The following is a 22,447-nucleotide window of genomic DNA, read 5'->3' on the forward strand; positions in this document are numbered from 1 at the left end:
TGACCATGTTTATTTGGCAAACATGTTATTTTTGCATATCGAAAAAGTTTAAGTCATGTTATGTTATAACATACACTATATACAGTCGTTTATAAGCGACCATATTTATGTAGTGTATCTAAGTTTAAGGACTACACGGTTACGTAATAACTATTTTCACAAATGACATATACACGAATGAAACGCACCTAAGGTTTAGGTTAAAATAATTCTGATTGTCATTTAAAAATATATATTTTGTACACTTTTGACGTCTTGTATGTTTTACTACTTGGGAATGTTTTAGTTTTTATAAAAAAATGCAATTATCAGCATATATTTATTATAAAAAATATAATGGGAACTTTCTTGGAATTTTCTTGGATTTCCATAATATGTCTTTTAATTTTATTATATTTTCCTTAAAAAAATAAAGATAAAATGAAGTTCATGTTATCACTACATTCAATCTTTAATATTTGGTAAATTCTAATCGTTTCCAATTGAGCAACATTTTATAACTAAAAAAAATAACATACTTACTAGCCAAAGTAAATTTTGACAATTTAACGATTATAATTCGTATCCATTATACATTAAGTAATTTTTAAATCTCAAACCTAAACGCAAAAATTTTAGGCAAAGAAAAACAATATGAATTGACGTTTAATACGTCAAATCTTTGCCTCAATTTTAAGAAGTCAACGCAGATAATGTTAAATATCTCGTGTCATTTTTGACAGCTCACGTCACGATGACAGCAAAATGTCAAATATCGAAACGAGTAGAAATAAGGGATTAGTTACAAAATAATATGTTCATTGGACGCTGGAAAACTATATTAATCACTAATAACTATCAGTTACTTTGTATATCCTACTCCGACGATGTTCGGACATTATGAAAGTGTTATCCGAATGTATTAACGATTCTCGCTCAATTTCTGTGAAATTCGCTTTCACGAAATCTCTATTCAGTATTGATTTCAATTCGTCGATACTCGTGCTTATATTATCTGATCTACTTATAAAATTTAACTCTTGTAACTTCTCCTCTCGACTGCTATGAGGAATATTTGGATTGGATTGGTTCAAAGGCTGGTACGACGCCTCTTTATTGGGTAAAAGTTTGTGCGAACTATTTATAATAAGCGTCGAACCACGCCTGATCGTTTCGCGACCTATTTCAACAATTTCTAAAGAGTTTTGTCCTATGACAAAGCTTTTGTACGCTTTTATGAACACATTTATTAATATCGCAAGGCCTATTATTATTAACGAATAAGATATAATTGGTGCTACGATTGGACCAAACGTTGTACCCAAGAAAATCCACTTCCATATTGACGTTGGGATGCCATCTATACCCTGAAAAGATAAATGTCTGTATTAATATTTGTAAAAAAAAAAATCTTGACCTAACCAAAGTTTGAACCATTTCCTATTGTCATATATTTATTTATTTGGGATGCTTAGTGATTAAGTAACCAAGTCATAATTACCTGGCTCACTTTAACTCCCAAAAACATCAAAAAAATCTTAGCCAATGATTTCGGGTTCAAACCCAGGCAAGCACCACTGAATTTCATCTCGTGCTCGGCGGTGAAGGAAAACATCGTGAGGAAACCTGCATGTGTCTAATCTCAACTAAATTCTGCCACATGTGTATTCCACCAACCCGCATTGGTGCAGCGTGGTGGAATATGCGCCAAACCTTCTCCTCAAAGGGAGAGGAGGCCTTAGTCCAGCAGTGGGAAATTTACAGGCTGCTAATGTAATAGAGTATAATTTTCCATGAATACTAATGAATTATAACTTACTTCTTGAGCCCACATCACAGGGAATATGATGTCGGGAAATTTGTGAATGTTGTTGACTCTGATATTTGGAGCTTGGTCGACTTTCAGATTGAGTTGGACCCTCACTTGAGCTTCGATGGGTACACCTATTTTCTGCAAACATTATCAAAACTATTAGACTATAGTCTAAAATTAATTTGATTTGCACAATAACCAGCAGACCTGGTTTTGTGACTAGCTAAACAGGTTTTCAAATACACAAAGATTTGATAACATGACCTTGATTAGCATATTTTATAAATATTTATTTTACTTTTAATAAAATCGAGATTATTGCAGGACTATTTATTATATATAATTAATATTGCCACGAAGTTTCCGGGTAATTTAGGCAATTTCTCAAAAATTGGGTGTCGTTTTGTAGGTGGGAAGTCATAATTATTACATTTAAGAAAAATACATACTTGTTGTAGTAAAACATAACTTTCATGTTTTTTTTTGTCTGGTTTGAGACCTTCAAAGGCTTCTAAGAGAGACGGTTCCGCATCATAAAAATGAGGATAGGATAAGTATACTGGAGCATCTGAAATTAATGGAAATTGTTTAAAATAAACGTTATTTTAAGTGTGTTGTTTTTTAATATATAGGCTTACTAGCCAGCAGAACACCACCCCAAACATTGGAACTGTAAGAGATATTAATAATCCCTTACATCATAAATTCAATAACCTTTAGAACTAAGATTTCATGTCGCTTGTACCAGTAATTACACTGACTAACTTAACCTTCAAATCAGAAGCAATTGCTGTTTAATGGTAGATGGTGCTTATTCAAATCAAATGTACAAACATGAATTTTACTTATTATATGTAAAATTATGGTTGGAAAAACGTTTACGGTGACTGGTGATCTTACATTGTTTACCTATATAGATATACAACAATACTACACAAAAAACAGATACTGATTTGTTAAGAATATCAGTAAAAAGTACTAATTTTGTCTATGTCTAAATCTATTTGTCTTTGGTGAGGTTAGATAATAATAATAGGTTAGATAGTAACTAAACAAGACTAAGAGCTCAATAAAGATACATGATTTTAATAATTGTTTTATTTTTTGTAAATATGTCTTAGAAACTGTTACTGGTTATATCTCACTGTATTGACATGGGCTTATGTTTTGTAACCCTCTCGGCGGGCACTTCTCCCCCTGACAGTAGCATTTATTATCTGGATTCACTTCTGCATTTTCTAAATAATTACTCGGCGGCGTGTAAAGACCAGCTTGAATGCCTGAAAATAAACAGGAATTTTAAGATTGCATATATCCTGGTTATATTTTCATCTGTTGTTTTGAAACCCGCTGAGTTTCTTTCGCCGGTTCTTCTCATCTCAGGGTATTCACTTTTCCGAACCGGTGGTAGTGTTTAATTTGACAATCAATAAGTAAGTGTAATGCTTGCTGAGTTTGAGTTTGACTTGTTCGGCCGTGAACAAAATCTTCGTGATGAAATTTTGGTACATATAATCCAATCTCGAGGCGTATGGTTAGAATGCGTGTTAGAATCTTAACCGATGCGGGTTCAAACCCGAGCAAGCACCACTGATTTTTCATATGCTTTGTGTTTATAATTCATCTCATGCTCGGCGGTGAAGGAAAACATTGTGAGGAAACTTGCATGTGTCTAATTTCTATGAAATTCTGCCATATGTATAATTACCAACCCGCATTGGAGCACCGTGGTGAAGTAGTCTGCAACCCTTCTAGTCAAAAGGTAGAGGTAATTGTTAATCAAATTCATAGACTGTTTTTTTCTTTTTTAGTTACTTAAAGCCCTTGTGGTGACAACAGTCGAAAGAAAATTATAATTTGAATCGTAGTTTGATCACAACGCCTTACAAAAACTTAATACATCAAATTATTCCAATTTCAAAACGATTCAGTTTATTCAGGGTGCAGCAATTGTATTATTGTATGAAGTAGAATTGTGCAAGGAGTTTTTCATTAAAAAAAAATCGAACCTTCTTTGTAAACATTTTTCCTGAATTTGAGAGGCATGATCCGGCACAGGTCTTTGTCGTACACGTAGATTATCTCATTCTTAGCGATCAGTTTTGGCGGGAAGAACGAACCTTCAGACGCTCTGAAATTGAGACAAAACGTAGATAAGAATGTTGAAATTAATTTACTTTTCAGTTGCGTTGACATTTGACCATCTTAGTTCCTATTTTATGTCGCTGCAACCAAAACATAACGTGACAAAACATATTTTTAGTTAAGTGTTTTTAGCAAAGCTGTTGTTGGTAAGACAGTCTTGGAAAGAGATTTGCGAGAAGGTGACCCCTTGTCACACACGCACACGCAGAAGCAACGCTGACGTATTTTTTATAAAGATACCGAATCGTTTGTTCCTCAAACATTTGAATGTTTAAATATTTTTAAGATATTTCAGTCAAAACGTAACAAACAAAAGTGTTCATAACGTAGTTATTCTTAAGGAAATCAATAAGATAAAATCTGTCCAAAGGTAATGAATGAATGACGTAAAATCCTCTCATCTTCCTTATACAGAAACGTTGACAAGACAAATATACAATCCTAAAATAGGTAATACTTAACATTTAAATAGGAAACGATTTGTCTTCTAACAATATATACATATTTTTTGTTGAATGGAATTCGCTAAGAGCATAATTTGATCGTTAATTTATTTTATTTATTTACTAAGCGTCCCGATTTCAAAAATACGAAATAAAAAATGGTGTCGGGGAACACTGAGTTGGAACAAAGTTGCTTTTGTTTTTTTATATATTACTAGTGCCCGCACTTCGCACGGGCGTAATGCTGATACTAAATATACTGCAGAATATCTTACAACGTTCATAGTTTTTCAGTCATTAGACAATACAAACCGGTATGTGCGTTTAAAATCTGTATTATTATAGAAAATATTAATTTAAATTACATTCTTTAAAAGGCCATATTGATCTATTTCAAAGGCACAATGTATTAAAGTACTTAATTGGATCAGGATTAATGCTGTATTGTTTAAAATCGCATCGAAAGTAAGCCATTATTTCTTGTAAAAAAGTAAAGGATAAAAAATGGTTATTGTGGGTTATCTCTAAGACTTATATAATCGCGGATTATTTTGATCTATCTCGTAGGGTTCAGCCAACGTTTGCAATGTAAACGCCAATGTGTTTATATACGACCTCTTTAGAAACCTCTAAAATGATCAGTGTTGTTTTTGTATTATACATATAAACCTTCCTCTGAAATTAGTCTATTTATTAAAAAAAACCGCACCAAAATCCGTTGTGTAATGTTAAAGATCTAAGCATACAGAGGGACAGACAGCCGTAAGCGACTTTGTTTTATACGATCTAATGATGATGAATAACCAAAAAAGCTATTTTAAATAAAAAAATATGTTCCAAATTGGTTCATGAATAAGTCATGGAACTTAAAGAATACATCCTACATTATAAAAAGTAAAATAAACGCCTGTAAATTTTCCACAGCTCGGCTAAAGGCTCATCTCCGTTTAAAAGGCTTGGAATTTACACATGTAGCGGAATTCAAATTAGAGACCATTTTTTCCTTACGATGTTATTCTTAAAGCCGATCACGAGATGAATTATAAAAACGAATTAAGCACAGTCAAATTCAGTGGCGTTTAAGATGCACGCGTTCTAAACTCTGGGTCATCTCGACTCTCTCGAATCGAATTAATATCTCACTTTTTATGAAGTCCGTTAAAAATTAATTTGTTTTTTATATTAACGCAAAACATGTTGATTCGTTCGAAATGGAAGATTTAATTAATAGATCGATCATTTGCTATATATGCTTTATAGTGTATATATTTTTATGTAAAAAATATTAGCATGTATGTATGTTAATTTACATATGAGAATATATAAGGCTACATTCAAAATATTCGCCATAATTTAAAGTTGTTAGGAATATGACTAATTAGTTTAAAAATTGTAATTTTAAAATCTTTGATCACGTTATCTATGACTAGGTTCTCTATTGATTGCTAAATAGTTATTAATACTCTAACAGAGTATGAGGAGGTAGACAAGACTAATGGCGTATAATAAATATAATATAATAAATATATTATAATACATACAAGCATTATAAACGTAAAAATATCTACCATTTATTTTCTTAAACAAACAATAAATTCACAGCACTTCATATGACTATAACAATGAGACAACAACTCAAATTGACTCACTGACTGACTAACACAACGGTTACTTGGAAAGTACAGTCTTTAGTCTATTCAAATGGCAGGCAAAAGCACTGATAAAAAAAAGATTTACATATTCCATGAGATATGTAAATAGCTCTGCTATATCATGCACTATGTTATTGATATATATATATACTTCCTATGTTCTGATAACTTGACAACTCGAAAGGTCGAAGTTGTGTTTACTTTTACCCCCCTGTCATTGGAGTAGGCTGTACAGTAATTTCAATACCAAATGCTTAAAGACCAGAACAATGGAGACAAATTTATTTTATACAAGCTGAATCTACCTGCCAAATTTAACTTTTCTTAATTAATCACTTATAATAGACTTTTAAATAGTAATAGTTCCGCCTTGAATTTAAAATGTAGGCTTTAGCAACGTTGTAATCTATGAACCAATTTGAATTTATACTACTGAAGGGCCATAAAGGATAGGAAAAGATTTTTCTAATTTTAAATACTATATAAAATGTCTAGCTTTGCCGACATCCGTTACCAACGGATTTTACGAAACTTCACCCCTAAGGGGGTAAAACGGGGAGTGGAAGTTTGTATGAAAGTCCTATGTTTTGTAAGTAAGAATCTTGAAATTTAAAATGTATGCCCTTTAGATGGTGTGGAGGTGTACTAATAATGAATCTTTAGAAATCAACCCCCTTTTGGGGTTAAAACAACAGATGCTTGTTTGTCACAGATAGTGTTTTATAAATTTCGTGCGAATAAAGCTGCAAGTTCGACTAGTAGTATTATAAACATATACCGCGAATTAAAACACCGGAAAATGACTAAAGTATATAATTTTGGACACAAATTAATATAAATAGAATTGTACAGGGTTGATTAGTTTAAACAACAATACATCTTTCATTCATGGAATGGTTACTAATTTGCCCGGACGTGACACGTGAATCTGTCCGTCAATGTGGATCATAATAATAAATTTATAACCGTTTAATAGTAAATATTTAATTGGGTAAATAAATAATCGTAATTGGAAAAACCTGAGATGTCATGTTATCTAGAATGAATTTTAAAACATGCAAGTACGTGACTTTAAATAATTTATTATATTTAATACGCGTTATAAAACACGAGAGGTCAAAATGGCCGCACATTGAATATTATTAAAATGTTTTTCGAATTTAATTGTTGAAATGAAACACAATTGAAAATTTAATAAGTTGTTATTAAGAGACAACAAAAGATAAAATAAAACATTCGTTAAGATATTTCATTTAGACAATAAGTAGGTTTAAGTAAATAGGTATAATGATGCTATTTAAGTATATTTATCACAAATTCAACTATTGATGTAATTATATATAATCTTGCAAGATTATTTATTAATTGTTTTCAACGTGGCATATTACCTGACCTGATGGATCATAGCACAATAACTATAATATTTAAATCTGGTAGTGTTTCAGACGCGATACAAAGCAATTATTTGAAAAAATAGCTTAAATTAATAACAAGCTTAAGAGCCGAGGTGGCCCAGTGGTTAGAACGCGTGCATCTTAACCGATGATTTCGGGTTCAAACCCAGGCACGCACCACTGAATTTTCATGTGCTTAATTTGTGTTTATAATTCATCTCGTGCTCGGCGGTGAAGGAAAACACCGTGAGGAAACCTGCATGTGTCTAATTTCAACGAAATTCTGCCACATGTGTATTCCACCAGCCCGCATTGGAGCATCGTGGTGGAATATGCTCCAAACCTTCTCCTCAACGGGAGAGGAGGCCTTAGCCCAGCAGTGGGAAATTTACAGGCTGATTATAATATCAGTATATTTTCGGTGTAGGTTCCTCATATGGTGTAGATATCCGCTAAGAACAGATTTACTGTTCCCCTGAGTAGGTAAAACGGGGGTTGGAACTTTGTGATTTATAAATTTCGCGCGGACAAAGCCGCAGGTTCAGCTAGTGGTTTAAGGACAGACATACAAAAAACGTTCGCACGGGTACAATTTATACGATAAGGATAACACTTAAATAATGTAGCTTTCAATCATTGCGTTAATAGACTTGGATTATTAGTTCCGGAGTTTACTCCCTACATACGAACATACAATTTTTACCTCTGTATAATATTAGTACAGCTATAGATTTTTTTGTAGTAGTATTTGGATTTTGTAAATGTTAAAAATTAATTAAATTAGCCACCTAAAAATATCGGTGATTAAATTTAATTATACTTTTTATAAAAATATTTGCGCTCGGAAAACAAGCGCAAGAATAATTTAGCACTTCCGATAGTTTATTTATGTGGCACTTTAAGATATACTTGCAAAGCCTGTTATTGGTCTGTGTCTGTCTGAGGCATCGGCGCCCCTATAGCGATAACTCAATTTTGATTTTGTGATTTAAAGATAATTTGATAGATAAATACAGCTTTGATTAAAAAAAATACGTTCACTTTTTTTGAAGAACCGCTTTTACTTGTTGAAGGAGCTGTGAGCAACCTGTACTTATCTGATCGATTCAAAATTTTATATCCTGTGACTTCAATGTTGTAATAATAACATGTTAAGCCTTATCTGGGCCCCCGTTCTAGTTAATCGAATCGTTGTCGTTTATTATCAATTCTACAATTACAACGATTTTGTGCGGCTCTTTTTTATATTCAGGGGACGAGCACATGAGCCACCTGAAGAGCAGTCACCACCGCCCATAGACAATGGCGCTGTAAGAAATATTAATCATTCCTTACATATCTAATGTACCGCCAACCTTGGGAAATAATATATTAAGTCCCTTGTGCTTGTAGTTACACTGGCTCACACGCCCTTCAAACCGTAACACAACAATACAGAGTACTGCTGTTCGGTCAAAGTTGGATCAAAATATAATCCGTATATATAGTCGAATTGGTTCTAAGTTACGATTAAATTGGTTACAGTAGCAGCATCATCAGAATCATGCAGAATCAGCGTACTTCACCAGCTTACAGCAAAGGTAACGCGTTTAACTTGAGCTCATTGGAATGAATATTAATATAATTTAAATAATATTTCATTGAATGTATATGAGGTTTTTTGAGTCGGGACTTTTTAAATGTTTAAGTTTTATTTTTTATCATGAAATACAATTAATTTATATTTTAGAATATATTAACTACCTGTTTCGACTATTAATAAAGTTTTGTTGAACTCATAAGTATATTTTTAATTGAGGTAAGTTGAATTTACAAAATAATTTATTCGAAATTGTTTCCGTTTCATGGAAAAATTGCAACGAAATTAAAATATTGACTCCGGAAACCGATGATATTATACTAATGAAGTCATTACCATAATTACCAATGTACAAGGCTGATTCTAACTGTGCAAGTTTGATGGTTCAGTGACCCAGTGTAAATGAACAAAGATCAGGTATACCTACTTTATATAAGATTCCATAGTTATCGTTGGAATTATTCTAGTATATATATTTAGTATAGTTTGCAAGACTACAGATCTTAAAATCTATACATATAATAAAATTGGAGTGCCTGTTTGTAACATTAAAATAACCGCTGTTTTACTAAATGTATATCTATATACATGGTAAATATACCAAAATAACATTTTTTTTTTAAATTTTTGTCTGTCTGTTTGTTCTGGCTAATCTCTGGTACGGCTGCACCGATTTCGACGGGACTTTCGCTGGCAGATAGCTCATGTAATAAGGAGTAACCTAGGCTACAAAAATAACTTTTTTATTAAATTTAAACTCGCACGAAGTCGCGACACAGCTAGTATTATATAAATGTAAGTAGGCGAAGAAGCAAACGCCATCTGATGGTACGGTGGTCACCGCCAATGAACATTGACGCTTTAAGAAATATTAACGCCTAACTTTGGAAGATGAGATGTTATGTCCCTTGTTGTTACACTGGCTCACTTACCCCATCGCTTTTACTGTTGACAGGCGGGCTTATTTTTTATTAATTTAATTATAGATCAGTATACCGATTCAAATCGTTTTCGCAGCCATTCACGGTCGCGATTTGTACAGTAGTTATTTTGAATTTTATATGCATTTATTTAAGTTCTTAACGTAAATAATTTTTAATGATAATACTGCAGGTTTTAAATATACACCCGAATGCCTTGCCCCAGAAAGGATGCAGTGACCGGTCACTAGGTATTGTGGTATTTAACGTATATAACTTTTATTCAAACACTGTTATATAATATAACTAACTGGGAAACTATAAAAAGAGCCGAGATGGCCCAGTGGTTAGAACGCGTGCATCTTAACCGATGATTTGGGTTCAAACTCAGGCAGGCACCACTGAGTTTTCATGTGCTTAATTTGTGTTTATAATTCATCTCGTGCTCGGCGGTGAAGGAAAACATCGTGAGGAAACCTGCATGTGTCTAATTTCAACGAAATTCTGCCACATGTGTATTCCACCAACCCGCATTGGAGCAGCGTGGTGGAATATGCTCCATACCTTCTCCTCAACGGGAGAGGAGGCCTTAGCCCAGCAGTGGGAAATTTACAGGCTGATTATGGGAAACTATATAATAGTGTCAAATATGTGCGCAGGAGCATTATCTGATCCATTCATTCATCCAACCATTCGATAATGACAATCCGATATCGCAAGAGATATTAGGCGAAGAAGCGCCAGACTTTGACCTGCAGACCGATTCTCCACGTATCTCACCAAAATATTGAAAACTGACTTAAAGTGACATCCGATTTTGATACGTGTATCCTGTAAATTTTGTAATTGTTTTAAGTCAATATCACACATCACTCTGACATTTCAAAAACGTGTTCTGCGGTGAAATCCGAGTTTCTTGTTACAGAATAGCCTTACTGTTATTGATAAATATTGGCGGAAAAATTCAATCGCTATTGTCTTTTGAGCCATATTAGCCAAGTCGTTAAAACTAATTAATACTAACAGGCTTTCGAGCTGAAACTCGGGAAGCGTCATTGAGTTTTCATATGTTTAATTTCGCTATGTAGACCTCGTAATGTATCGGTTGAAAATCCATGTGTGTATCCAACCAGTACTGTAGCATTGTAGAATATATTCTTTAAGACTTCTCCTCAAAAGGAATAAAGGCCTTAAGCCAACGGTGGGCCATTGTTTGCTACTTAAAAACCTTTTTTATGTTGTACTGGAATTTGACTTTATAGTTTATATTCTTAGTAGCTAACCAATACGCCAATTTAAAAGATAAAAACTTTAAACGTATTTATTAGGAAATAATTTTCCTCTATCGATATCTATATTTATATCTATCTATCTATCTTTCTTGTGTTTCGACTCAAAAGTCACAAAAGTTCGGGTATTTTTTCATGAATTATATATATATTTAATAATGTAGCAGACAATTTAAAAGATATACTTATATAAATAATGATATAAATCTTTTACGACATGTTTATGGTTAAAACGTGATGTTATTATAATTTAAGTTAAGTTTGTCGTTTCTGAGATGAGGGATTATTCATTTACATAAATATACATGTTATATACAATCGGAATCTTCTTATCTTATCCTGGGCCTCAAAGCACGCGAGGATATGGGGCCCTTTTAGATAAGCAACCATTTTTTTTCACGTCCCTTTACTGGACGTATCAATTTTTTTTATAATTCCTCTCCCTACTTACAAATAACCCAAAAATATTATCAGGGAATATATAGGCCTTTCGGAGCCCCGTGACAATAGTGCCCAGGGCACGTACCCAGTGTGCTCTTAGGAAAGGATGGTACTGTTGATAGTTGATATTAATAATGAGCTTTATCTAAAATAAGACTTTGCTATAATATAGCCGGTGGGTCGATTATGACCCAAAACTACTAATTCACTTAAAATTCACTAATACAAGCTAATATTCTAATTATTAGCTTTGCTAAAAATACATGAATAAAAAAAAGTATATTATTCAATACAAGATTATATAGTTGATAAAAAAGCGTGGAGCTAATACTTGTTGACTTCCGGGCAGGATATATTACGTACATATAACTAACATGACTTTGAATTTATAATATTGAAAAAGAGTGCTGAGTTTCTTGCCAGTTCTTCTCGGTAGAATCTACATTCCAAACCGGTGATAGCTTCACTGGATATAGTTTGTAAAATGACGATTCAAATTTGCTTGTAAAAGCCTCCTTGAAAAAATTGTATTTTTGATTTTGTTTTTATTATTTTTATATAAGGCATATTTTAAAAGAGTAAAGAACTATTTTGAAAACTAAACCATTTTAATATAGCATTTATTTAAGTCCATTGTTTAATAACATATGTAAAAAAAACGGCATCAAAAAAAATGTTTGGTCATATATATTAAGAAGTCCTCGTTTTCGTAGGAGTTAGATTATAGGGACCGAAATTCAAGCCTCAGCACAGACTGAAAATGGAAGTAGGATGTATGCACCCTCGTGCCTCGTAGAGTATTTAAAGCATTTGAATTCACACTGGATTATATGTATATAAAGCCTATACTACGCACAAAAACCATTTTATTTTTAAAGTTCCGTACCCAAGGGGTAAAACGGTACCCTATTAAGGGACTGTTCGTCCGTCCATCTGTCTGTCATCAGGATATATCTCATGAACCGTGATTGTCAAGCAGTTGATTGACATATATAATATTATGTACTTGAGTTAAAAAGAGAGAAAAAATGTACTCTCCGCAAGCTGCTCTTACCTTATGTTATTGCAAGGACTCTCAGGCCAGTATGGTAGATGGTCCAAGCCGTTAAGTTTGTCCAAGTATCCGAACTTCTCCATGTCCTGACCCGTGTAAATCGTTGATACTTCGTCCAGTGTTCCGTTTCTCTTGAATCGAAAGAACATCCATCGTATTATTTAAGTAATGTTAAGATAATAATAGTATATTCACTTAAAAAGCCCAGCTTTATTTTGCCCAGAGAATCGGAATTGCGATTCAACGGGGAAATGCTGCAAGCATTCTTGCCACCATTCCAAGATTTGTACAGTAACTATTTTTAATTAGTGTTTGTATGAGGCCTTGATGTTAATAATTATTATGTAAATAAATAATTAAAAAACCTTAAAGATATAGCTTATAATTTATTCTACTTCGCTTCTCTAGTGCAGATTGGTGAGAATTGCATTTTTCACACGATGTTTTCCTTCAACGAAACTTTCCTGATCCAATGAATGAATATTAAACACATAAAAGGCTATATTACTGTATTTGAATACGTCATTAAATAATCATCCAAGTATTTTATGACAGTGACACTTTAGCTAGTGGTGAGTGGTCGCCTCTATCGTAGGTGGTCTAAAAATATGGATTAAAATTGCCAGTGTGCATCAGATTTAAGATGTTATGTCTTTTCAGTCCCTTATAGCGAAGATCCCTCACTATTAGACATCCAGAAATATTTTTTGATTTAAGAGTCTTGCAGTGCATATGACTTACCACCAATTGCTCCTCCACGTAGTTATAGTTTAAAAAAAAAAACAACTAAATGAACGTCTCGGGACGTCCGACAGAAGTGATAACTTAACTAATCAAGTTGAACTATTTAATATTGAAATTGTTTGACCTGAGAAAAGCTTAGGCTATCACTTAAATTTTATTTAATATGATAATTTAATGAAAGGTTATTTATTAGTAAAATATTTTATTGATTATAAAATACTTTTTTTCTCAGTTACAATTCTTAAATATGTTTATTATTAGTATCATAATTGCCCGCCTACCGGTGCCGTATGCGTAAGAGAAAGGGTAGCCAGACGGACTGGCGCCGTAACGCGTTACGTAACGAAGCGGTTTACCCTCCCATAAGAAGTAATCACTTCAAAAATATAAAATAATTATATTGTACTTACGGCAAGTAAAAGTCCCATTTGACTGTTCGGCCGCTTTCCTTTGGGGTAGAAATAGTGCGCCAAAGTGACTAGGGGATCGTTGTAACTAGAAAAAAATTTTTTTTTATGTATTTGTCTCATTGGCCAATTTCAATGGACATCTGTGATCTTTATAGTGCACAAGGATGAGCGCTAACTAGTCATGGGCGATATCCGATTTTTGTGACATCGGTTGTGTAACGGATATTTGGATTTAATATCGGTGTTGACATTCGATTTCAGATGTCGCCCTGTCTTTGTCTAACTTTACATTGTACGATTTGTGTGAAAGGGATGAAACGAATATGATATCGAAATCGGTTTAACATTCGCTCTTTCGCACAGATGGGATACTGTAAAGTTAAAGAGAGACAGGGCGAATATTTCACGAGTTTAATGTTATCGTACTTTGAATGGTTTGACGTGCCAGAACGATATTCATAGTTTTTTAGACGCGGTCAAAACGGTTACCCGTCAACATCGAATCGATGACTTCGGATATTCCTACGACATCGGATTTTAAATGTGTTTCGATATATCGAACACATGCTAACTCTAACACAGAGGTATTTTCTAATTCATCTCTCTGATAATATTGTAGGCTCATGCCGGTACGGTAGTATAAACCCTGTTAACTTTTCAATAATAGATTATTTTTAAAGAAAAACGTATATTAAAGTATAGTTATTACTACCTAAAGATTGAACCCGGGACAGTTGCTGACCACGAGGTTCTGTAGCCTTATTGAGGCAGTCACAGTCCGTCATTTATTATAAATTTAAAGGTAGAGTTTCATACACATATTAATTTAATTGTAATTAACGATTAGCTGCCGTTTTGATTTCACTCGGGTATAATAAGTATATACACAATTCCTAGATTGAAAACTAACATAAAAAGAAAAATTATTGTTCTTTCCGGATTGGAAAGTTTATATCTACGTCTATTTTATAATATGCATGTATACATATAAACCTTCCTCTTGAATCACTCTGTTTATTAATGAAAACCGTACTAAAATCCGTTGCGTAGCTTAAAAGACCCAATGTACAGACGGTGGGAAGCGACTTTACTTTATACTATGTAAGGATAATTTTGCTTTCGTCTAGTTTCGGATTAATTTCTTAAATGTTTCTTTATGTATATTTTCTATAACTTTAATTAACTTCTTTTTATTTTCAATCATGGTTTTCTTTCCTGATATCATTACATCTTAAATTTAAGATTGCTAATGACTATTTAAGTTTTAGCTGGACAGGCGTTTAAACTTTCTTAAGATACTTTTTAAGATACATGATAGATAAGAACAAATTTCGATTAATGTATCTTAGTCTAAGCGAATCGAAGTTAAAAATTATTCTCTTCTTTTATGAAAAATTTGTATCTGTACAAATATTATAAATGCGAAAGTAACTCTGTCTCTTCACGCCCGCAGATTTGCTCCTTTTTTAATTCATCCCTCGAGGGAGTAAAAGGGGGGGTTACAGTTTATATGCTATAGGTCAATTGTTATAAATTTCACGCATATAAAGCCGAAGGTTTTTCTAGTGTTATATGTCAATTAAATATTTTTATTAATTAATATATACTGACCCAAAAACAAGTTCTTCAGCTGTAACGTGTACGAACGGTTTCGCTCGTTCTCTGTACGTAATTGCTAAACCAGAAACGAGCAAATTGAACAGCCAGCCCGCGAGGTTTGGTGAGAATGAGGTAACTGTCTGAAAAGGAAAATATATTAGGGAACGTTTCACATAAACTGTATCAAGGTACATATATATATAGGTAGATTTAACTTTGTCTCCATTAATTCAATCTTATGTAAATATTATATATTCTGAGATTTTATTATTAAATATGTCCTATGCCATTTTTTTGTCCCATTTGCTGTTGAACTTGGGTCTTGGAGTAGTAGTCCAAAAGCTTCATTAAAATTATAAAACCTCGCCTTATTGCCTCCACTGGTGACAGGAGGGCTGGTTCGCTTTTAGCCCAGAGGATTCGAATTGCGATTCAACTTGGAAATGCTGCTAGCATTCTTGCCACCATTCCACGCGGTCAAGATTTATACATTAACTATTTTTAATTGATATTAGTGTATATTTACGGACCTGTTGATATTTATTATCTATAATAAATATAACTTACTAACAGTATTTAAAACGGGATATTTACCATGTTTTTTATTTTTATATGATGGAGCTCGATATTTTGACATTATCTACGAACGTCTTGTTCACGAGAACTTGTCTCGTAAAAAAATAACCATGTTAATTTAAAATCTTAAATATAACTTATGTCAAAGAACATAATAAAACCAATGTTACCCACCAAAGCAAAAGAACACGCAGATAAATGTTAGAAAAGTACATTCAAAAGGCTCAGCATTGTTTACCGATTTCTCGCAGACGACCTTTGTGTGGAGGTCTTAGGTCTTAGCGTTGTAGTGTACAAAAGTTCACACAAAATTGATTATTTTTATTAAGGATGCCTTATGCCTTATGACCTTGGGAAGTAAGATGTTATATCCTTTGTGCCTTTTATACTTGAAAGCAGAACAAAACAATACCAAACTGCTATTTGGGGGTAAAATATGATGAGTGGGTGGTACTTGGCGGTGATTAATATTTGATTATTTTTCGTTTTTAAATATACGTACTTACCAGAAGAGGTATGTTCGGCACGACGAGTTTCTGCGTCTTGTCGACGGATAGTTCCGGAACGAATTTTAGTATTTTATTATGCTGGTAGGTCACCGTGTCGTTGTCGTGAAATTTTATGTTCACCTTTTCCATATCTTCCCTGTGAACAAAATCATATTTATTAATGTATGCTCTAAGGCCATTAACATTACATAAAAGTACATTATTAGTGGTTAGGTTAAAAGCCGTAGATTTGATCAACGCACAGTGAATCGTGAATCTTAAGCCTAAGAAACAATGAGTTTCAGGTGCTTAATTTGGCTTTATAATTTATCTAGTGCTCGGTGTACACATGAGGCAGAATTTCGTTGAAATTAGACACATGCAGGTTTCCTCACGATGTTTTCCTTCACCGCCGAGCACGAGATGAATTATAAACACAAATTAAGCACATGAAAATTCAGTGGTGCCTGCCTGGGTTTGAACTCGAAATCATCGGTTAAGATGCATGCGTTCTATTATTTTAATATATTAAACCGGCAGTATATTGGTCTCCTTTGCTCAAAAACGAAAAATACGAAAAAATATATTCATATAAACAAGTCGTGTTACGAATTTAACTGTATGTTGCTATTTATTTGGATAAAACATTGTTACTTATATTGTTTTTAAAATTTCACGTGTATATACGCGGATTTATTAATTATGTTATTACTTTTTAATTTCACTTTTTTTAAATAGATTTTGTTGGTACACAATTGTACGTCTGTTATGTTTTTTTACGTAGAATGTTCAAAGAAGATAATTATTTTTGTTAGACGGATTGGTAAATGCTATCCGGACACCACCGCTCATAAACATTGGCGCTATGAGAAATTAAACGTTTCTCAAATCGCTATGCGCCACTAAGTTGGAACTGAGAAGCTGTCATTTGTGTTTAGTTACACTGGCTCACTCAACCTTCTAACGGAAATACAATATAGTGCTGTGTAGTAATAGAATAAAAAAAAATCAATGAATAAATATTGTAAGCCTATAAATTATTTTATATAAAATATTATATTTTATTAATAATCATTAAAGGTTTGTATAGCTTCTAGTTATTGAGTTATATTCAATCACAGAATTATATAAACGTAATGAATACTTTTTGGTTCGACATTTTTATAATTAAAAGTAGAAAAATAATATTTTTGAATTGGACGTGGGAATTGCTAATCTGCGTTGAAAAGCGGAAGATAATGGATGATTGTAACAAAAACTATTAAATATTGTTATATGACGTTCCTTTTAACTTGAAGCTGGGTCTTCAATATGTTGTCAGGAAACCTGCACGATACGAATGCAATCCTGCGTCAGTTGTGACTACCAAGATCCGCATTAGCGTCTCGGTAAAATAATTACGTGTTTCGTAAGTAGTTATCAATATGTTATGTACTTATATTTACCAATAACGTAACATATTCAAAAGTCATTGTAATAATTCGTCTCGATTACTAAGCTGGATTATAAAATAAGCAATCTCTGGAAGACTGCTCTGAACACTGGCGTTTTTGCCCTTGTTAAATAGAGCGGAACTTGTAAAACTAAAAACTAAATAAAATTGATTATATGAAATTCAGACAATTAACAAAAAATCCAAGCAATTATAATGTCGTTAATAAACTATAATATCATTTTATATTAAATAAATGTTTTAAAGATTTATTAATAATATTTAATGAACATTAAATATGTTCCAAAATTGGTAATAAACTTTACGAATTCATTTCCTAATAAAACTTAATTTTAGAGATTGTGTTTTGTTTGTTTTTTTTATGGCACCAATGTCTATTGCCACATACCACGAATTGGTCCATTTGCCAGCCATACTTATGCCATGAATAATTTAAAAAAAAAATCATCAATTATTTTCCTTTACATATAAACTTTCCTAGATAATCATAGTAGTAGATTCTGAGATTGTCGCTTTTAATCATAATAATATTCAACAAAACATACATATATGTATATATCTGATCTGAACCACTCCTTCGGAATATATCGTCATTTAAATAGTCTGCCTAGGGCTGGATTCGGAGAAGGGTATCCGGGCTTTAAGCCACCACATTAGTTTTCTAAAAAAACGATGTGCAGAACTCCAATGAGAAACAATTTTAATAAAATTATTTCGTAATACATATAAAATTATTTTATATGTATTACGAATTTTTACGAATTTTTTATTACGAATTTATTTACAAAAATTACGAATGTATTCGTAATATAATATATTCGTATAATATTCGTATAATATTTCGTAAAATTTTATATTACAATAAATATTAAATTATTTAATTTAACTTAAGGTGCTCTCATGTTACCCCAAGGCCTCCAGTCTATTCGGGCTTGAGTCTACCTTCTATATTCACTGTCTACCTAAAATAAAAAACTAGATATAGGTTAGATCCCTTTGAGCATTTAAAAAAAACTTTAAAGTTTTATTATCGATTAAAAGTTTAGTCCAATGAACACTATTCAAAATCCTAATAGAATGTGTCTCATATAGTTTTTAAGGTCGCAGTTATGAATATTAATACATATTCATAAATAATAATATTTTTTTTATATATAATAACACGAATATCCTCATATTCAGGGTCAGTCTCTTATGTCATAGAAAAATATGTCATTAACGCGAATGCTTGCACGAAGCCTAACGATTTGAATAAAGCTTTCATCCGTATTAAATTCGGAATGGAATCATTCACAACTTTTATGTTAGTTTACTTAGTATTATTGTAGATTCAAGGGTGAGTGAGCCAGTGTAACTAGAGGCACAAGGGACGTAACATCTTAGTTCCCAAGGTTGGTAACGCATTGGTGATGTAGGGAATGGTGAATATTTCTTACAGGCCATTGTCTATGGGCGATAGTGACCAAAAATAACCAAAATGGCCGCATGGACACAAATATTTTTGAATGTATACTATCAATATAAATCTCAGCGTTATATGTTGTCTTGTCTATTTGTTTCCTTCTGTATATAAGTAACAGTCCATAGATGACCCACTTTGGGCTAACTCTCCTTTCAAGGGTGTAGAGTTCATACCGCGACGGTCTAGTGTGGTTTGGTGGATATATTGCCGATTTTCATCCGAAATTTTGAAGGTTTTTTCACGAGATTAATTACAAATACAACGTATATTAAATTGCAGTGGTACCTGGGTCTGCACCAGCAATCATCGGTTAAGACTTAAGTGTAACCACTGGTTAATCTCGCGTTGCTAGAATTGTTTAATGGGGGTGATACATTAATAAATAAAACCGTTATAAATTTATTAATATATCCAAATTTATGCAAAGGCGTAAAAAAATAAACATGAGATTTTATTTCAATGACGCAATTGCCACAAAATAGCAATAGAGCATTGGGTTTTTCTGTCAATAATTTCTTAGAAACAGCCCTTTGGAAGTCAAGCAACGATTGCGGTCAGCGGTCTTATTGGTGCGTGTGTGTGTCTCGGTGCGTTAGTATGGGTATTTGTGAGTGTAAAGAAATATGAATTACAACCTGTATACCTACATCATACATTTCAGAGAATATGCAGTGCAGTTTATACAATATATAACAATGTTATTAACAACAAAGTTTTCGCTACACTCAGCATCGACCAGATATTACGACTGTCTAACGGCGACCAGTGTATCGTAGAAATATAAGTGTTTTTAGAGTACTAAAAATTATTTTTAATTTACCTTATTATTAACCCTTAATGTCTGTGCTGTTCTAGGTTAAGGATTAACAAGGAAATTGCTACTACTATGCTAGTCTTCAAAATTTAATTGAGTTTGTTTCCTCAACCGTACCAATTAATCTCTTTCGTGTCTTCCCCATCCTACGTGACATTGGCGAAATAATCTGTGCCCTGTCGGCACAACTGAAAGCCATTAAACTAAGAATTGAATTGAATTTAATATAAGCGTTAAGGATAAATCAAGTATGTGGTCGCGCCGAGTGTAAGTCTTTACATTAACCACTAAAACTATGAACTAAAATTAATTTACAAAGTTTATTTTATTTGATGATTTTAGTCGTTGTCGTTTTGTGTGTTTGTTTACGGAATCGAAGTCGCGGACAGAACGCCATATTATCTCAATGAGTGTTAGTTTAAACATCTACCGACCTGACAGATTCATACAACTTAAATGTCATATAATTTTAACTTTGCCTATTAATAAATTTGTAATCTGCGTTAAATTGAATCCTATTAATTGACTCAGAATCGCCTTGAACAGCTTATTTGAATAAAGAATAGTATGATTTTTAATTCATGACGTTATATAATTTATTATATATAATATAATCTATTATATAGCTCGTGTTTTTTTTATTTTTAGCTATTTATATATAAGCGAAATGCCATCGCGACGTCCGAACGACTTGAAATTTAGCATAATTAGTTCCGTGACTTAGACGCTGACTAAATTTCTCAAATCTTAAATTGCACGACTCCTAAGTCCTAACGCTCTATGAATGGATTTTTTTTTTTTTTGTGGTATAGATAGGACGACCATATGAGCCACCTGATGGTAAGTGGTAACCACCGCCCATAGACAATGGCTCTTTAAGAAATACTCGCCATTCCTTACATTACCAATGCGCTACCAACCTTGGGAACTAATATGTTATGTCCCTTGTGCCTGTAGTTACATTGGCACACTCACCCTTTAAACCAGAACACAACAATATACACTACTGTTGTTTAGCGGTAAAATATCTGATGAGTGGGTGGTACCCAAGGATAAAGGAATATACAATAAAAAACGTTTTAGATTTTTATTAATTATAACTAAACAAAACTAAGTAATCTTACTTAGCGTCGTTTAATGGCTATAGCCATTCGCGACAACCTAAGATTACTTAAACTAATTTAAAAAAAAGGTCATGATTAGTAATTTGACGGGAAATGATTTTGGAATATTTGATGGTTATGTCGTTTCGATAACATTAAATCAATTTTTGAAAAGAACAGAACTGATTAACTAACAAGACTATAACAATTAAAAATAGTTGCCGAAATTAGCCGACATTACTTTTTTTCGATCGTAACTCTCTGTCATGAGTCTTGCAATGAGTAAATTATTTATGGACTATGGGCGTGTTTTACTCAGTTCACACCATCCAATTAGTCGTTGATATTTTTATTTATTGAGTTTATATAAAGTTTTATTATAAAACAACCGTATGTATAATCCGTTATTGTTGGTCGAATACTACAAAAAAATCCAATTTATATATCGATCGAATGTTATATTATTCTTGAGTGCTCTATAAATTTTATTACCTAAAAAGTCGAAAAGGAATACCTCTCAAAACCGTATATAGAAAACATTATCGATTCTAATTTATGTTCAACTAATCGTTCATTGAAATAACTATATATTACAATCAAATTACGAATGAAACCAATTTATATATTTTACTAGCTGAACCTGCAGCTTTACCGATTTATAAAACACAAACTTCCAAACGCCGTTTCACTCCCTTAGGTAGGTTAGGTATCCGTTCTTAGTGGATGTCTACTTATAAGTAACCTGCTTAATTTCAAGTTTGTTTGTGTTATAGTTTCTGAGATTTCGTGATTAATCAGTGCTTTTAGAAGATTATAAACGTAATTAAATACATTTTTAGTATTTACTTGCTAAACGCACTTCAATTTCTTTATTAATAAAAGGCATCCGCGCGAAGCCTAGCTAGTATGTCGTAGATATGTTTTTTAAACTATTACCCAAGGTCCAAGTGTTTGTTCAATGTTACTTTAAAACAAATTCATTAATTTCTTTAAAAATATTATTTTAAATGTAAACTCAAAATTATATACTGATATGTCTCAGATACGATCTTGATGTTATTTTATATGTTTCAAGTTCAAGGAAACATT

General features: G+C 32.6%; 1 protein-coding gene across 1 annotated transcript in view; it reads right to left on the bottom strand.

Annotated features, from left to right (window-relative positions):
* Positions 1-421: 421 nt before the first annotated feature.
* LOC113391689 (scavenger receptor class B member 1) overlaps positions 422-22,447 on the bottom strand; it is a 70,326-nt gene continuing 48,300 nt past the window's right edge. The window contains exons 4-12 of the mRNA XM_064220030.1: positions 16,545-16,683; positions 15,475-15,602; positions 13,864-13,948; positions 12,710-12,840; positions 3,802-3,923; positions 2,938-3,072; positions 2,242-2,360; positions 1,799-1,930; positions 422-1,346 (exon numbers count right to left, since the gene is read on the bottom strand). Of these exons, the coding sequence (XP_064076100.1) occupies positions 828-1,346; positions 1,799-1,930; positions 2,242-2,360; positions 2,938-3,072; positions 3,802-3,923; positions 12,710-12,840; positions 13,864-13,948; positions 15,475-15,602; positions 16,545-16,683 (1,510 nt within the window). The 3' untranslated portion in view covers positions 422-827. The remainder of the gene's footprint in view (positions 1,347-1,798; positions 1,931-2,241; positions 2,361-2,937; positions 3,073-3,801; positions 3,924-12,709; positions 12,841-13,863; positions 13,949-15,474; positions 15,603-16,544; positions 16,684-22,447) is intronic.

This window comes from Vanessa tameamea, chromosome 30 (assembly GCF_037043105.1).
Source record: "Vanessa tameamea isolate UH-Manoa-2023 chromosome 30, ilVanTame1 primary haplotype, whole genome shotgun sequence".
NCBI classification, from domain to species: Eukaryota; Metazoa; Arthropoda; class Insecta; order Lepidoptera; family Nymphalidae; genus Vanessa; species Vanessa tameamea.